At 44.9% G+C, this 14,134-nt stretch overlaps 1 protein-coding gene across 1 annotated transcript in view; it reads left to right on the top strand.

The window, feature by feature from the left end:
• MGAT4B (alpha-1,3-mannosyl-glycoprotein 4-beta-N-acetylglucosaminyltransferase B) overlaps positions 1–4,956 on the top strand; it is a 111,315-nt gene extending 106,359 nt beyond the window's left edge. The window contains exons 14-15 of the mRNA XM_081320992.1: positions 542–654; positions 3,961–4,956. Of these exons, the coding sequence (XP_081177118.1) occupies positions 542–654; positions 3,961–3,984 (137 nt within the window). The 3' untranslated portion in view covers positions 3,985–4,956. The remainder of the gene's footprint in view (positions 1–541; positions 655–3,960) is intronic.
• The last annotated feature ends 9,178 nt before the right edge of the window (positions 4,957–14,134 follow it).

Raw genomic sequence — 14,134 nt, 5'->3', positions numbered from 1 at the left:
GCAGTTGTTGGAAAAGAAGGGGTCAGATGGAAAAGGTGCTGGAATCCAGCCCAATAGGGAGCCTTTAGTCTAAACTGCGATATATAGCTGGTAACGTTCAGGACTTGTGAGGTAGCATAACAACATGCAGCACCTATTGAGGAACGTCACAAAGTGCCGTGTGTGAACACTAACCCATGGCAGTATGACATCCACACAAAACATAGTAATGTGTGGGGTAAAATCATCCCTTGAAATCTCTTCATTGGATTTCAATTGACTGAGATCGAGACTTTTCTTTTTTTTAAAAAAAAATAGTATTAGAGTCTCATCATGACAAAATAAAGGAAACGTCAACTCCAGTCATTGCAAATATTGATGCAGTTCTTTTTTTAAGAGGAAGTTGGTGGCTTCACCATTAAACCTGTGCCCGAGACTGATTGAAACAGTAAATGGGAGTGCCAAAGCCTGCCTGGTGACATAGAAGAATGGCTGCTGATGCTGGAACAGGTTCGTAGAGAGCTCATATCTGGCTAAAGTCCCACTGTCTGTCTTCTCACAGGCTCATTTTCAAAGGGCATTGCTGAAGGAGAAGTGGACCCTTCCTTTGGCCCTCTGGAAGCAATACGACTCACCATCCAGACTGACTCTCCTGTGTGGATAATCTTGAGTGAGGTAATTGGTCATTCTGGTCAAGCTATTAAATGCGGAGGGGGTACAAACACTGACTGTTTTCTCCCACAGGGTCCTTTCAGTTGCAGGCTTATCTGACTGCACAATAAGGAGTTATTGTTTAATCATTCCAGCCAAAGCTTCTAAAATTGCATCTCTCTCTCTCTTAACACACAAAGTTTCCAATCAAGGCTAGTAAATGCCACTGTCAGGACCCACTTCAAGCCCACATCTTAAGAAAGCAGAACTCTTGGAAACAATTTCTTCCAAGCAGGAACTTTTATTAAGAGTAAGTGATAGCAGGCATAATAGACAGGATCTTGAGGTTTTCCCGTGCAACACAGTAGATTATAGTGCCCCTAAGCAGGACCCTACCCCATAGATCGACACACACACCCCTGTGGGATAGCCAATCCCCAGGTGTTAAGTCCGTTGTGGAAACCGGAGAGATAACACTGGCCTGTCTCCAGCTCACACAGCAAAGGTCGGCGGCTTCTCCACACCTTTCTCTGGGAGTGTAGACATAAACTAGGCATTGAGGTTACATTCCTTATTTCCTCCTTTGTTCTTAACTAACAATTTAAAAGACAGAGTTCAGAGAGAGAGAGATAACTCAGGAAATAGGATACAGACCCAATAAACAAAATAAAAGATTGCATTGTAGCGAAAGGAGGAAGTGAAAGCAATAGCCCTGCAGGCACATCCTCCCCCCCCCTTGGAAGCATGACAAAACCCAGGAAAGGTGGGATGAAATAGAAATGAAATGAAATAAAATAGGAATGGGTTTTTGACAGCCACTGTCGCAGGCTTGGGACAAGTGGAAGTTGGACAACTGAAAAAGTCAAGGTGTCTCATGGAGGCCTCAGCTGCTGTAGGTACCTGGCACAATTGTCTCCAGGATATATAGGTAGTCCTTGCTTACCAACCACTCATTTAGTGACTGTTCAAACTTACGGCAGCTTTGGAAAAGAAGACTTAGAACCAATCCTCAAAGTTCTGGCTATCCCAGCACACATACATACACACACACACACACACACACACACACACACACACACACGGTCAAGCGAATGTGATTTGGATCTGTGGCAAACAGCTGGCACTTATGGTCACAGTGTCATGTGATTGCCATTTGCAACTTTCTCTCCTGGCTAGTTAATGGGGAACATGGCAGGGAAAGTAACAAGTCACTCTTCTTCACAGCCTCCCTCACCTGACAGAAGCAAGTCTCAGCCCCTTCTGCTTTTCCACCACTGTCTGAATTGGGAAATTCTGGTCCCAATTATCATCAATAACTGAGAACTAGCTCTCAGAGCTGACACTGTTGTGATTCCGTGCCAGCCTGTGATCCCGGCAGCTGAGTCTGGTGAATCAGAGGAGGAGGAGGAAGGGCCTGGGGAGCCATCAGAGGAGGAGGAAGGCTCTGATGAGTTACAAGACTTACAAAGTGAGGAAGAACCTGGCCCCTCACCTGAAAGCACAGCTGAAAGCCAGCTGTGCTGGGAGGCTGAGTCAGACTCAGAGGAAGCACAGCTGGAAGACCTCAGAGATGCACGTAAACGTAGACAAGTCACACGAGTAAATCAGAAGGAGGCAATGGGGCGACTCCAGGGGAGAAGAAGAAAGCAGTGATAACCCACGCCTTGGGGGCTGCGTAACTAAAAGGGAATGTGTGGACAGGGTTGGTTGCTGGAGGCAACCGTTTGCAAAGAACATCTGTGTCAAGAGATAATGATCTGTTTATTTTACCAGTGAGTTATTTCCTGTTTTGATTCTTGCTCCGTTTTGTTTGTGGACAAGGTCTGTAACTCAAAAAAGGGTTTATTTTTCCAGTCTGCTGTTAAAAGAGGGGTTGCCTTGTGAAGTAACAAGGACGTACGTAGGCTGGGACAGAACAGACACAGCAGCCATCCTCCTGCAGCAAAAAGAATCCAGTCACTACTTTAGGATGTTCTTTTGCTTTCCAAGAAAAGCTCTTCAGATTGTTGCTCAAGCAAGATTAGAAGGAGCATCCTAAGATCCATTCCATCCAATGAAGGCCACTAAAGCCATTGAGTCATTATGACTATAGTCTACAAGAACATCCTTTATCTTCATTTCTTGACTCTGAAGATTCTTATTAAATTGCCAATCAGGAACAGGGCAGGAGAGAATGTTGTCTTCAAGGACAAAAGCCTGTTTGCTCACTCCATGTGGCATTTACATCCAGTAGTTTGTGGTCAGGGGAAGTGCGCCATTTCCTAGCTGCAGCTTCATCAGCTGCCATGCCATCAAAGGCTACTTTGCCTTCAGCAGCAGCTTCCCCTCCAAGCTGTTGGCTTCCCAGTGTTCCTGGCAATGTTCCAATTCCATTATACCCAGATAGCTGACTGGAGTGATGGGAATTGGCATCTGGAATATATGCAAAAATGCTACACAGCTGGAGAAGATTTAATTCTTTCAACAGCTATTGGGAATCTAAAAATATTGGTAATAAGATTATAACACCTGGGGGTTACCAAGTTGCTCTAGGTCAGACATGTCAAACACAAGGCCCAGGGGCCGGATGTGGCCCGCGAAGTGGTTTCATGCGGCCCGCGAAGCCATCCTGGAAACAGTGAGGGAACGGCCCCCACTGCCTTGGCCCTGCCCCAGAGACCCTCCTTTTGCCAGAGACCCTCAGATCTGTCCCACTCCTGCCCAGGCCCCCATAGGCACCCTTGATGTGAATGATGTAGAGCTGGCCACGCCCACCCAGTAGGCCATACACACTCTAGCCACGCCCACCCAGTAGGCCACGCCCACCCTGGCCACACCCACCTGGCCCCTTGAGGGCAACCGCAATGCTGATGCGGCCCTCAATGAAATTGAGTTTGACACCCCTGCTCTAGGTAGTCTATTATTGTTATAGGGAGTCACAATACCATAAAGTTTAATACAATAAAATTTAAGAACCACTCTTATAACTCAAACAATAGCTATAGGAAGGTCAGCAGCACACTACGTTTTAAGGCCTTAAGTAAATCAGGGCATCATGTTAAGCCATTATGTGCTTCATTCGGGTGGTTACGTGAACATAAACACTGTGGCTTGTAGTCATAGTTTATCATTCAGCATGTTCTGCAAACAGTCAGTGTTTGGCTCTGTTTTAGGGTTTTACAGTAACCTCATAATTCTGTCAGACAATGAAATCCTTCACACAGAAAGAGGTAACTTGTAGTTTGGAGAGTAGTTTTGTTACTCAACTTACTCTTTTGTAAGAGAGATAATTTATAAATGCTGATTGGCTGAATTCTGATCAACCTTCTTTTGTTATCCATGTACTTTCAGATATTCCTGAAAAAAGCTGACTGATACTGAAGTTTGCAGGGAGTAATCTATCCAGTGGCTTTCTAGCTCTTCCATTCTTCTAAGACAGTGAAGATGCATCAGAATGAGTGAGCTACTAATGGAGCAAAGCTAGATGCATAAAGAGCACCTCCTGCCCCAAGAACAGGAAGAAAAGTCTTGCGGTGAAATTTGGGAGAACCTTGGAGTTTTGTTACCATTCTTAAATGAGGAAGGAAGGAATTTTTCACCTATAGGTGCTGGGACACAATTACAAGAAGCACCGTTGCTGGCTTATCTTGCAGTCAGTTGCCTTTGCAGCTAGAAAACAAACATAGAAACAAATTAGGGATGAACGTCCTGTGTAGAAGGTTTGTTTTTTGTTCTCTTGAATAAGGACCATGTTGTTCCTATATTTCTTTCTTCTTCCTTGGACATTAAACCAGAATGTATCCTTAAAAGGTACATTCAGAAGTGCAGGTTTACGGAACGTGAAGCTAATGAAAGGGAAACTTGACAGTTGAGCACTTATGGAAAAGAACCAAGATATAATAATGCTTGACCACCTCCAACCTTTCAAGTAACCTTTGCTATGTCCCCACCTGAAAACAAAATGCAGAGGAGAACCATTCTTAAAAATTGCAGGGATGGCAGATGGCAGGGATAAAAAAAAAATAATGTGCTAGAACCGCCGTGGTTGAACAAGCCTCTTTCATAAATACAGATCATGTTAAACTCTTCAGCCTTTTCGTGCCCTGGGAATCAGTGCAAAGTTTACCCTTTTAAATCTGTAATGTACTGGTTGATGTGAATTTAAAAAACAAGCAAACTGTAGGTCAATTCTCAAAGGATAGGGGTTAGAGTATAATTTGAAACAAAAACCCAATGTGTCTATACACTGGAATGCATTATACTACTTTCATGTGCTGTATTTTTTTATTATTGGATACATTTGGTTTTATTCAAGAGTGTGTGCATGAGTGTGTGTGAATACACATACACTCACACACACACACACACATATATATATATATATATATATATATATATATATATATATATATATATATATATATATGTACACTGTAGAAAGTGTTTTACTGCATTTTCCTTAAGCAGAGAAATCTGACAAACTGAAAATATTTTACAGGTATGTTATAAGTATGTGAATGATTTGTCTTTTTGCATGAAGGAATAGCTATCGCCAAGAGATATTTTTGCAAAGGGGGGAAACTTCTATTAAAAGCAAAATTTAGCCATTTCCTCTGCATGCCAGTGTCTGTGCAATACAAAGAATATTAGCATACCAAAACTGGGCATTTTACTTCCTTAAAAATACCCATTACAAATTAGAAGATAGGTGTTTTGTCCCCTAATAAATGTTTTTATAATTTATAATTCACCTTCATCTTTCCTAGGCTATGAACTTGCATAATCTTACTTAACTAGCAGCCCTGCTGGATCCAAATGAATGCCCAGCTCATCTACTATTTTGGGCAGTGAGAAGAGTTTTCTGCTTGGATTGCAGAATATTTATCTGACATGAAAGTTACTAATCTTTTCAACCAATTTAAGCAAAACAATCTAATAGACCTGTAATTTATCGAATCTTTTAGATTGGTCACTTTTCAGTTCTTTGGTAAGATATAAAGACCAGGAACAAATTTTATAAGAACTGTAACTTCACATTTGATATCTTTTAAAACTCTTAATATCACCTGAATCTAGTGATTTCTTCAATTTGTCGAAAAGATCAATTCTCAACTTAACATTGAGGGATGTCAGTATACTTTTAGGCATCTTTAGGCCACTCACTAGTCTTTCTGTTTCAGTTAACCTTTTATATTTCCAAGACATTATTTCAATTAAAAGAAATACAACCTACCCAGGAAAAAAAAGATCTAGCTTGATTTTGGGGGCTGGGCCTAATATAAGCCCTACCCCCCCCCAAAATAAGCCCTACTTAAGACCCTGCCCACTCGATCCTACTGTAGGTTTTTTGGTTGGCCTGACTGCGTATGTCCCCTCCCCCCGCCTTGCCAGCTGCTGGTGCCGCCACTGTGAGGTGGCCTGAACGTTAAGAGAGCCGCGACCTGAGGCAAGCAGAAGCCGTCTCCTTTCTATCCCTGCCTTGGATTGGGGAATCCAGTGGGCAGGCAGAGGTGGGGACTGGCCAAGGCCTCAATCAGCAGCTTCTCTCTTTCACCCTCACCCCAAAGCAGCCTCTGGGAGTGGCCTGCACTGCCCCGCAGGCTTTGCCGGCTTTCTCTTCCTCTGCGGAAAGGCAGGAAAGAAAGCTGGGCGTCCTGAGGCATCCCACTCTGGGAGGCAACTCAGATTTCCCTCAAGTGGGGGAGGAAGGCTTGGAAACTGCCTTTTCATTTACATTCATCATCCATATTGTAATCCGTTCCTTTATTTTTTTAAAAAAGTGATTTGTATTTACCACGATTATTCTCCTTGATTGCCAGTGGGAAGGCGCGGTGTGAATTCTGCGCATGAGCCACAGAAATACAGACACTCAGCTAAACTCTTCAGCTGCGGCAGGCTTCAGGAAGCCTGGGTAATGGAAACCTTAGCCCAGGCTCCTCACAGCTGAAGCAATCCGGCTCGCCCAGGGTCATCCCGGTCCTCCAGCTCCATCGCAAATGCGGGATGAGCCTCCCAGGATGGCCAACCTGACCCTGGGCAGGCCGGATTGCTTGCAGGGAGAGGCTGCGGTTTGCAGGAGGATGACAGGAAAGGGTGCACACGGATCCCTCAGCTCCTGGAGCCATGAACGGCAAAGCTGGAGGACTGTGATGTGCTGAAGCTGATGGGAACTGTGGCCCAGAGCAGCTGGAGTGTTTAGCTGAGCCACAAAGTTGAACGCGCCTGCAAAGCAGTGGTGCGCCCCAAGCAAGGAAGCGGCGTGAGCTTTGAGGTTTTGAGTGTCTGTATTTCTGTGACTCGTACGCAGAATTCACACCGTGCCTTCCCATTGGTGATCAAGGAGGCTAATCATGGTAAATACCAATATTTTTTTAAAAAAAAATAAAGGGACAGATTACAATATTGATGATGAATGTAAATGAAAAGGCAGTTTCCAAAGCCTTCCTCCCCCAATGAGGGAAACCTGAGTCGCCTGGTGGGGCGGGGCACTGGTCGGGCTGGGCCTTGTGGTAAAAAAATAAAGACACCCTCCAAAAATAAGCCCTAATGGGTTTGGACCAAAAATAAACATAAGACTGGGGGTTATTTCTGGGGAAACATGGTAGGAAAGTGGCATGCTCTGAAATACACGTCTATCATCCAGCATCACCTTTATTTCCAAAGACCTTCTGGCCCTCAAATGGATATGGAAGGGCAAATATAAATAGGAGTAGGAACATTACAAATGGCAAGTAGTGATTTGGTAAATCAGAGGTTTTTGCATGTTTATATCCTTTGTAGCAGATACTCAGTGGTGTGATTTGTCAGTGATAAGACTGATCAGTATAAATGTGGGCTGCTGTAGTTTAGACCTACTGAAGTTTGCTCAGCAGCTAAGGGCAACCCCATATAGAGTGAATTACAGTAATTTAAATAAGAGATGATCAGGGTATGACTTGCTGTCCTTGCTAAAGCTGGTCCTTGGATTATAACCGTTCACTCAGTGAACATTCAAAGTTATGATAGTGCTGAACAAAGGGGGACTTACGTCCAGTCATTGGGCCTTCTGACCATTGCATGGTCCCCACAATCATATGATCACAATCTGAGCACTCAGGTGCCCTGGTTATGATTACAATATTGCAGTGATCTTCATTTGCAACCTTCCCTGACAGCTTCCCACAAGCAAAGTCAAAAGAGAAACCAGCAGGGAAGGTCAAAGTCACCTCCACTCTTTTTCTCCTAAGAGTCCTTTTGCAGAATATGAGATCCCAGGAATCTTGTATTCCACAGTACTCCCCACCCACCCACCCGTGTTCCTTAAAGCCTGCCTGCAGTCCCTGCCAGCCCACCCAAGCTCAGTAGCACTTGCCTGCAGCACTGCTTGCCTAGGATTTCAGTCACTTAAGTCCTCTGTTAATGACCCACATGATCTCTGGGTTATGACAGTAACTGGGATTGCTGTTCCTTTACAACCACATCATTTAGGAATAGGAATTCCTGTCCTAACTGCTATTACAACCTGTGTACATCCTATTGCAGGAAACTGGCTGCCCCTTTTCAGTTGCATCTACTTTTGGATTCAGAGCCAATAAGGACACCAGTATGGGTAATTGAGGATTTATCCCAAGGCAATGTGAAAAACAAAGGAGAAAACAAATGCAACTTACAAAGAACATAAAGCTAACATCTAAGAAGTATCGAAATTATACTCTTCCAAAGAGTATATTACTAATATCTAAGACAGACAAAGAAATCTTGCACTTCTTCTGTTTGTCAGGAAACCTCTCCATGTCAGCAAATGTATGTTAACTCACAGATTAGGTCTGTTCTACAGTTCCACTCTACAGGGGCCTCTGACTGGTTTATATAAATCATAGGTAATAATCATATCTATCTATAGTATTTCTGCTCATTTCTGCCAAGGATAGAGTGGATTGGTGTATCTGATCAAGAAGTCCACTTGTCCTTGCCAAGAACAAGGAGGAGAAGTGTATCTTTTATCTTCTCTTATCCTTGAAAGCCCACACTAAAGGCAAGGAGTGCCTGTTTACTTCAGGTGGTTCTAGCCAAGAACAGAAAGAGTTCTACCACTATTTTGAAGTTGGAAGTCAACTAATCTAGTGTGGAAATACTCAAATGCATTTTACTCTGCAGCTATTATATGGAAATATAGAGTTTGGCGCACATCACTACTCATTTTTGCCTTGCCAATCTTCCAGTGGGACCTCCATTATGCTGGCCCATTAGCTTAAGCTAAGCAAAGACTTTCTTAGTCATGGCATTCAACTGTTCCTCTAGAACAGTGCTTTTCAACCTTTTCAGAGATTTTATCACTTTTAGGACATGACAATATTCAAGTACCACCATTCTTAGCAAAGTGTTAAAAGTTTGGTGACCAAAAAAAGGGGGGGAAGTACCAATTTTAATTTCTTTGGTGGCAGTTCCTTTGCTGAATCACTTTCCCTTTGCGCTGACAAATGTATGATGAACCTTTATTGTCAAAGTACAACCATGTATACATTGAGATTGGCTGAGCCCCCCTTCGTGCCCCCACCCCCCAGCTTACAGTGACACAAACCCTCCATCTTATTACACCATGTGAACTAATTGCACAACACACCGGCCTCGCAAGTCAGTTATGCATAAAATTTATAAAAATTATTTCCCATTCAAAAGCCTAACAGCCCGTGGATAAAAGCTGTTTTTCAGCCTGTTGGTGCAGCTGGCTATACTCCTATATCTCCTACCCGATGGTAGGAGAGTAAAGAGATACCGTCCAGGGTGTGAGTCATCCCTGAGAATCTTCCTCACTCTTCCAAGGCAGCGAGCCCTGGCGATGTCATCCAGTGGTGTCAGGGGGCAACCCACAATGTCTTGTGCTGTGCTCACCACCCTCTGTAATGCCTTCCTATCCGCGGCTGTCAGACCAGCATACCAAACCACAATACGTATGAGAGGACTCTCTCTATAGTAGACCGGTAAAAGAGGGTCATAAGCCATTGTTCTACCCTGTTCTTCCGTGAGACCCTGAGAAAGTGAAGCCTCTGTTGGGCCTTTCTGGCCACCTGGGTTGTATTAACTTTCCAGGTCAAATCTTCGCAGAGGTAGACTCCCAGAAATTTAAAGGAGGAAACTCTCTCCACACAATCCTCCCCCGATGTAAAGTAGGGCAGGTTCCTCCTTTTTCCTCCAGAAGACTAGCACCATCTCTTTCGTCTTGCTGATGTTCAGGTGCAAGTTGTTGTTACAACACCATATGGATAGTTTTTGTACCTCTGCCCTGTATGCTGTCTCATCCCCACCTGTAATAAGACCCACCACAGTCGTATCATCTGCGAACTTAATTATCGCAGTAGATGGGTCGGATGATACACAGTCATATGTATACAAAGAGTACAGGTAGGGGCTAAGCACGCAGCCCTGTGGCGAGCTGGTGCAAAACTTCAGGGGGGTGGACAAAGCAGACCCAACCCTCACTGTTTGTAACCGGTCCCTAAGAAAGTCTTGAATCCATTCACAGATGGAGGGGGAGAATTTCAAGTCAGTCAGCTTCTCGATGAGAATGCTCAGCAAAATGGTGTTGAAAGCCGAGCTATAATCAACAAAAAGCATCCTGACATAGCTTCAAGGTTTCTCAAGATGGCTTGCTACAGAGTGTAAAGCAGTAGCTATGGCATCGTCTGTCGACCTGTTCCCCCTATAGGCAAATTGATGTTTATCAAAATCCAGTGGGAGGCATGTCCTGAGATGTTGGAGAACCAATCTTTCGAAGCATTTCATGACTACAGACGTTAATGCAACAGGTCTGTAGTCATTCAGGCACTCAACTGCAGTTTTCTTGGGGACTGGGACAATGGTAGCTGCTTTCAAGCACGATGGTACACATGCCGTTTGCAAGGAGATGTTAAAAATCCTTGTCAGGACCCCTGCTAATTGGTCAGCACAATTCCTAACCACTATCCCCAGCACCCCATCTGGGCCTGCGGCTTTGCTGGGATTCACAGCCTTCAATACAGTTCTCACTTGGTCTTCAGATAGGGTGAGTTGCTGAAAATCAGAATTGATCCATATTTATTAATATCCACCACTACCTTGGTGGTAAGGTGGCTGGTCGGCCCTTCGTCATCTCTCTCTCTCCTGTCTCTCTCTTTCACATCTTCTACTCTTTCGTTGATTCTTCTGCTTGTCTCACAGAAGCCTCTCCTCTTCTCTCTCTCTTTCTCCTCACTGCTTGCTGGGCTCTCCTTGCACAGCCTCGCTCCTTCGCTTGATCCTCTGCTTGTCTCACAGAAGCCTCTCTCTTTCTCTACCCCATTCTCTTTCCCCATAGTCTTTTTTCTCTCCCCCTCCTGCCAAAACCTCATTCTTTTATATTCTCTCCTCTCTCTCCCCCCCTCCTCCTTTTCCAGGTGGACCACTCTCAGGCTCAGGGAGAGCTCCAGCATCAGTCGCTACCCCAGTCTCACTCTCCCACACAGTCACCCAAACCCCAACTGGACATTGCACACACCGCTGACCTGGGGCCTCTGTTGAGCCTCAGCAGCTTTGCAGCTCCAGCTGACTCTCTCACCCCAGGGCCTGTCTGCTGCTCCTGGTGATAGTAGAGGCTGGAGGCTGCCAGAAGCACCGATTAGCTGGAGCTGTGTGTGCCAATCCAGGGCCCTCAGCAGAGCCCCAGCAACACCTCAGCTCCAGCTGACTCTCTGCCTGAAGACTGTGTGGTTGCCGGTCACTCCCCCCATCCCAGGCTGCTGGAAGCACCGATCAGCTAGAGCCACGTGCACTGATCCAGGGCCCTCAGCAGAGTCCCAGCTCCATCTGACTCTCCCCCAGGCTTCTCCCCACTGCTTCAGCTCATTTTTTTCCCCTTACACTTGTCTATGTCGCATACCACCTGCCAGGTGCCAAAATACCACTGTAGAAGATGCTATAAGTTCAGGAGTTCCAAAGGTGCTTTTCAAAGTTCTGAACTGAAGAAGCTTTTTGGATGAGAAGCAAAACATCTTCAAGGAAAAAACAAAGAAAGTCCAGTTGCCTTTTGCAAAATGCTTTTAGGACAACCATGACCTGGATGACTGAGAATCTCCATGGACATTTATGAATTCAGGAAGATTCCCAAGTTGCCAATCTGCTCTCTGTAGCTTAACTTCAATAAGCTTGAAAATGTTATAATCACAGAAAATCTTGGCTTCTAAATTAGCAGCCACCCCATCTTGTTCTGGCTGATTCTGAGTTTGTTTCTCCCCATCCAAATCCTGACAGCGTCCAGGTACTGCTCAGGACACCTTCTGCATCTTCAGTTTGCCTGAAATGGAGATGTACAAGTGGGGATCATCAGTATATTGATGATACCACTTTGTGAACTCACATGACGTCTTCCAACTTCGTATAGTAGTAAACAAGATGGGGAAGCCCCTGGGGAATGCCTTGCTGCTGCTTTTTTGTTGCTGTTGTTGTTGTTGCTGTTACATAGGTTTTACTGCGTTAGCCAGGAAGCCTAGTACTGTTTAGCTTCGATGTGTGTGACCTTTTTATCTGATTTATTTATTTATTTACTTTATTCCTCCTATTTTTCTACTATTGTTATCTTTTTCCTTTTATTATTTTATCATTTTTATTTACTCCCTGCTCCCTGCTTTGTCAGGAGGGTAGGATCCTTGCCTTACTTGCGAGGAGCCCTGTCATTGTTTGCATCAGGACTTGCTTCTTCTCGGCTCCTGACTCCTCTTCCTTTGGATCCAGGACTCGTCTCAGGGATTAAACTCTTTGCTATATTACTCTTTGCTCCTCCTCTGTTGTGCTACTTAACATAATGAAGTCAAGGAAAAGGAGCAGATCCCTCACTGACCTGGTTTCTCAACCTTCTCTGAAGGAATCCAAGACTGAAGACTTTGTTTTAACTCGGCCTCTCTGCTTGAAAACTCCAGCTCCCTTTTATCTGGCTGCTGACGGTCGCTGCGATCCTCCGATGGTTGAGGGTGTTGCCCCTCGAGTTGAGAACAAAGGCTCCCCCAAAATTACGGTCCCTAACCAATCTTTAAATGAGCCCACCCTCACAGAACCTTTGGCCCAGCAATGTTTTCTGGTTGCAGATACAACAGCGAGCATACAGCTCCAGCTTGATAAAATTATAAGTACTCTAAACCATGGTTTTTCAACCTTTTTTGGGCAAAGGCACACTTGTTTCATGAAAAAAATCATGAGGCACTCCACCATTAGAAAATGTTAAAAAATTTAACTCTGTGCCTATATTGACTATATATAAAGTAATTCTCTTGAATAGGAATCAAATAAACACAAAGAAAGTATTTTATAAGTATTTTATAATACTCTCTGCAGTGCTGACTCCCGCCAAGTCCTGGTCTCCGTCCGTCTCCTCCTGCTCCAGTCCTCCTGGTGACTCGAGTCACGACGTCTTCTTCTCTCTGCTGCTGCGCACACTGTGCTCGGGTGGGAAGGAAGTCGGAAGATGATGTCCTACTGTGATAGGTCCAGGCTGGAGTCTGGACCAATCACAGCCCGGACATCAGAAAAGTGGAGGGTGTCCCTGAGGAGCGCCAATCGGCGCCCCTGCTGGCCGAGGGCGGAGTCAAAACCCCACCCCCCCATACCCAGGACACAGTCCGGCGCCCACCTAGTGGGCGAAAATTTGACATTTTTTTAAAATCTTTCGAATTTTTCAATTTTTCCCACGGCACACCAGGCAACATCTTGCGGCACACTAGTGTGCCGTGGAACAGTGGTTGAAAAACACTGCTCTAAACTATCTAGTTTCCTGGGTTGCCAGTAGTAGCCCTGGGCTGGCTGCTCGGCAGCCTGATGCGATGGCAGGGTCCTCCCTGTCAAGCCTCAGCAAAAGATCTGTTCAATGTAACCCTACTAATAGTTCGAACTCTACACCTTTAGACGCAAATAGTCACCTGGTTTTACAGCCAAAACAAGTGGCCCTTAATATCAATCCTATTAATGGCTACTTGCCTTGTCGGGGCTCAATATGGCTGGCAAGGGGCCATATTCTACAGCTATAATAATAAAACTTTATTGTCAAAGTACAACATGTGTACATTGAGATTAGCTGAGCCTCTCCGGTGCTCCCTCCCCCCAACACACAGTGACAACAAACCCTCCATCCTACCACACCATGTGAACCAACTACACCACACACCGGCCTCCCAAGTCAATTCTGCATAAGTTCACAGAGATTATATCCCATTCAAAAGCCTAACAGCCCACGGATAAAAGCTGTTTTTCAGCCTGTTGGTACAGCTGGCTATACTCCTATATCTCCTACCCGATGGTAGGAGAGTAAAGGGATACCGTCCAGGGTGTGAGTCATCCCTGAGAATCTTCCTCACTCTTCCAAGGCAACGAGCCCTGGCGATGTCATCCAGTGGTGTCAGGGGACAGCCCACAATGTCTTGTGCTGTGCTCACTACCCTCTGTAATACTTTCCTGTCCTATTGGGGCTGAAAGCTGATGATTTGAAGGAGGTTGAATTTTTACCCTCCCCTATATAGTGCACTAGAGTGTTACTCAGTTTTGA

The sequence above is a fragment of the Vipera berus genome, assembly GCF_964194415.1.
Source record: "Vipera berus genome assembly, chromosome: 2".
Taxonomy (NCBI): Eukaryota; Metazoa; Chordata; class Lepidosauria; order Squamata; family Viperidae; genus Vipera; species Vipera berus.
Note: the sequence above shows the minus strand (reverse complement) of the source record. Positions and strands in the feature narration are given on the sequence as shown.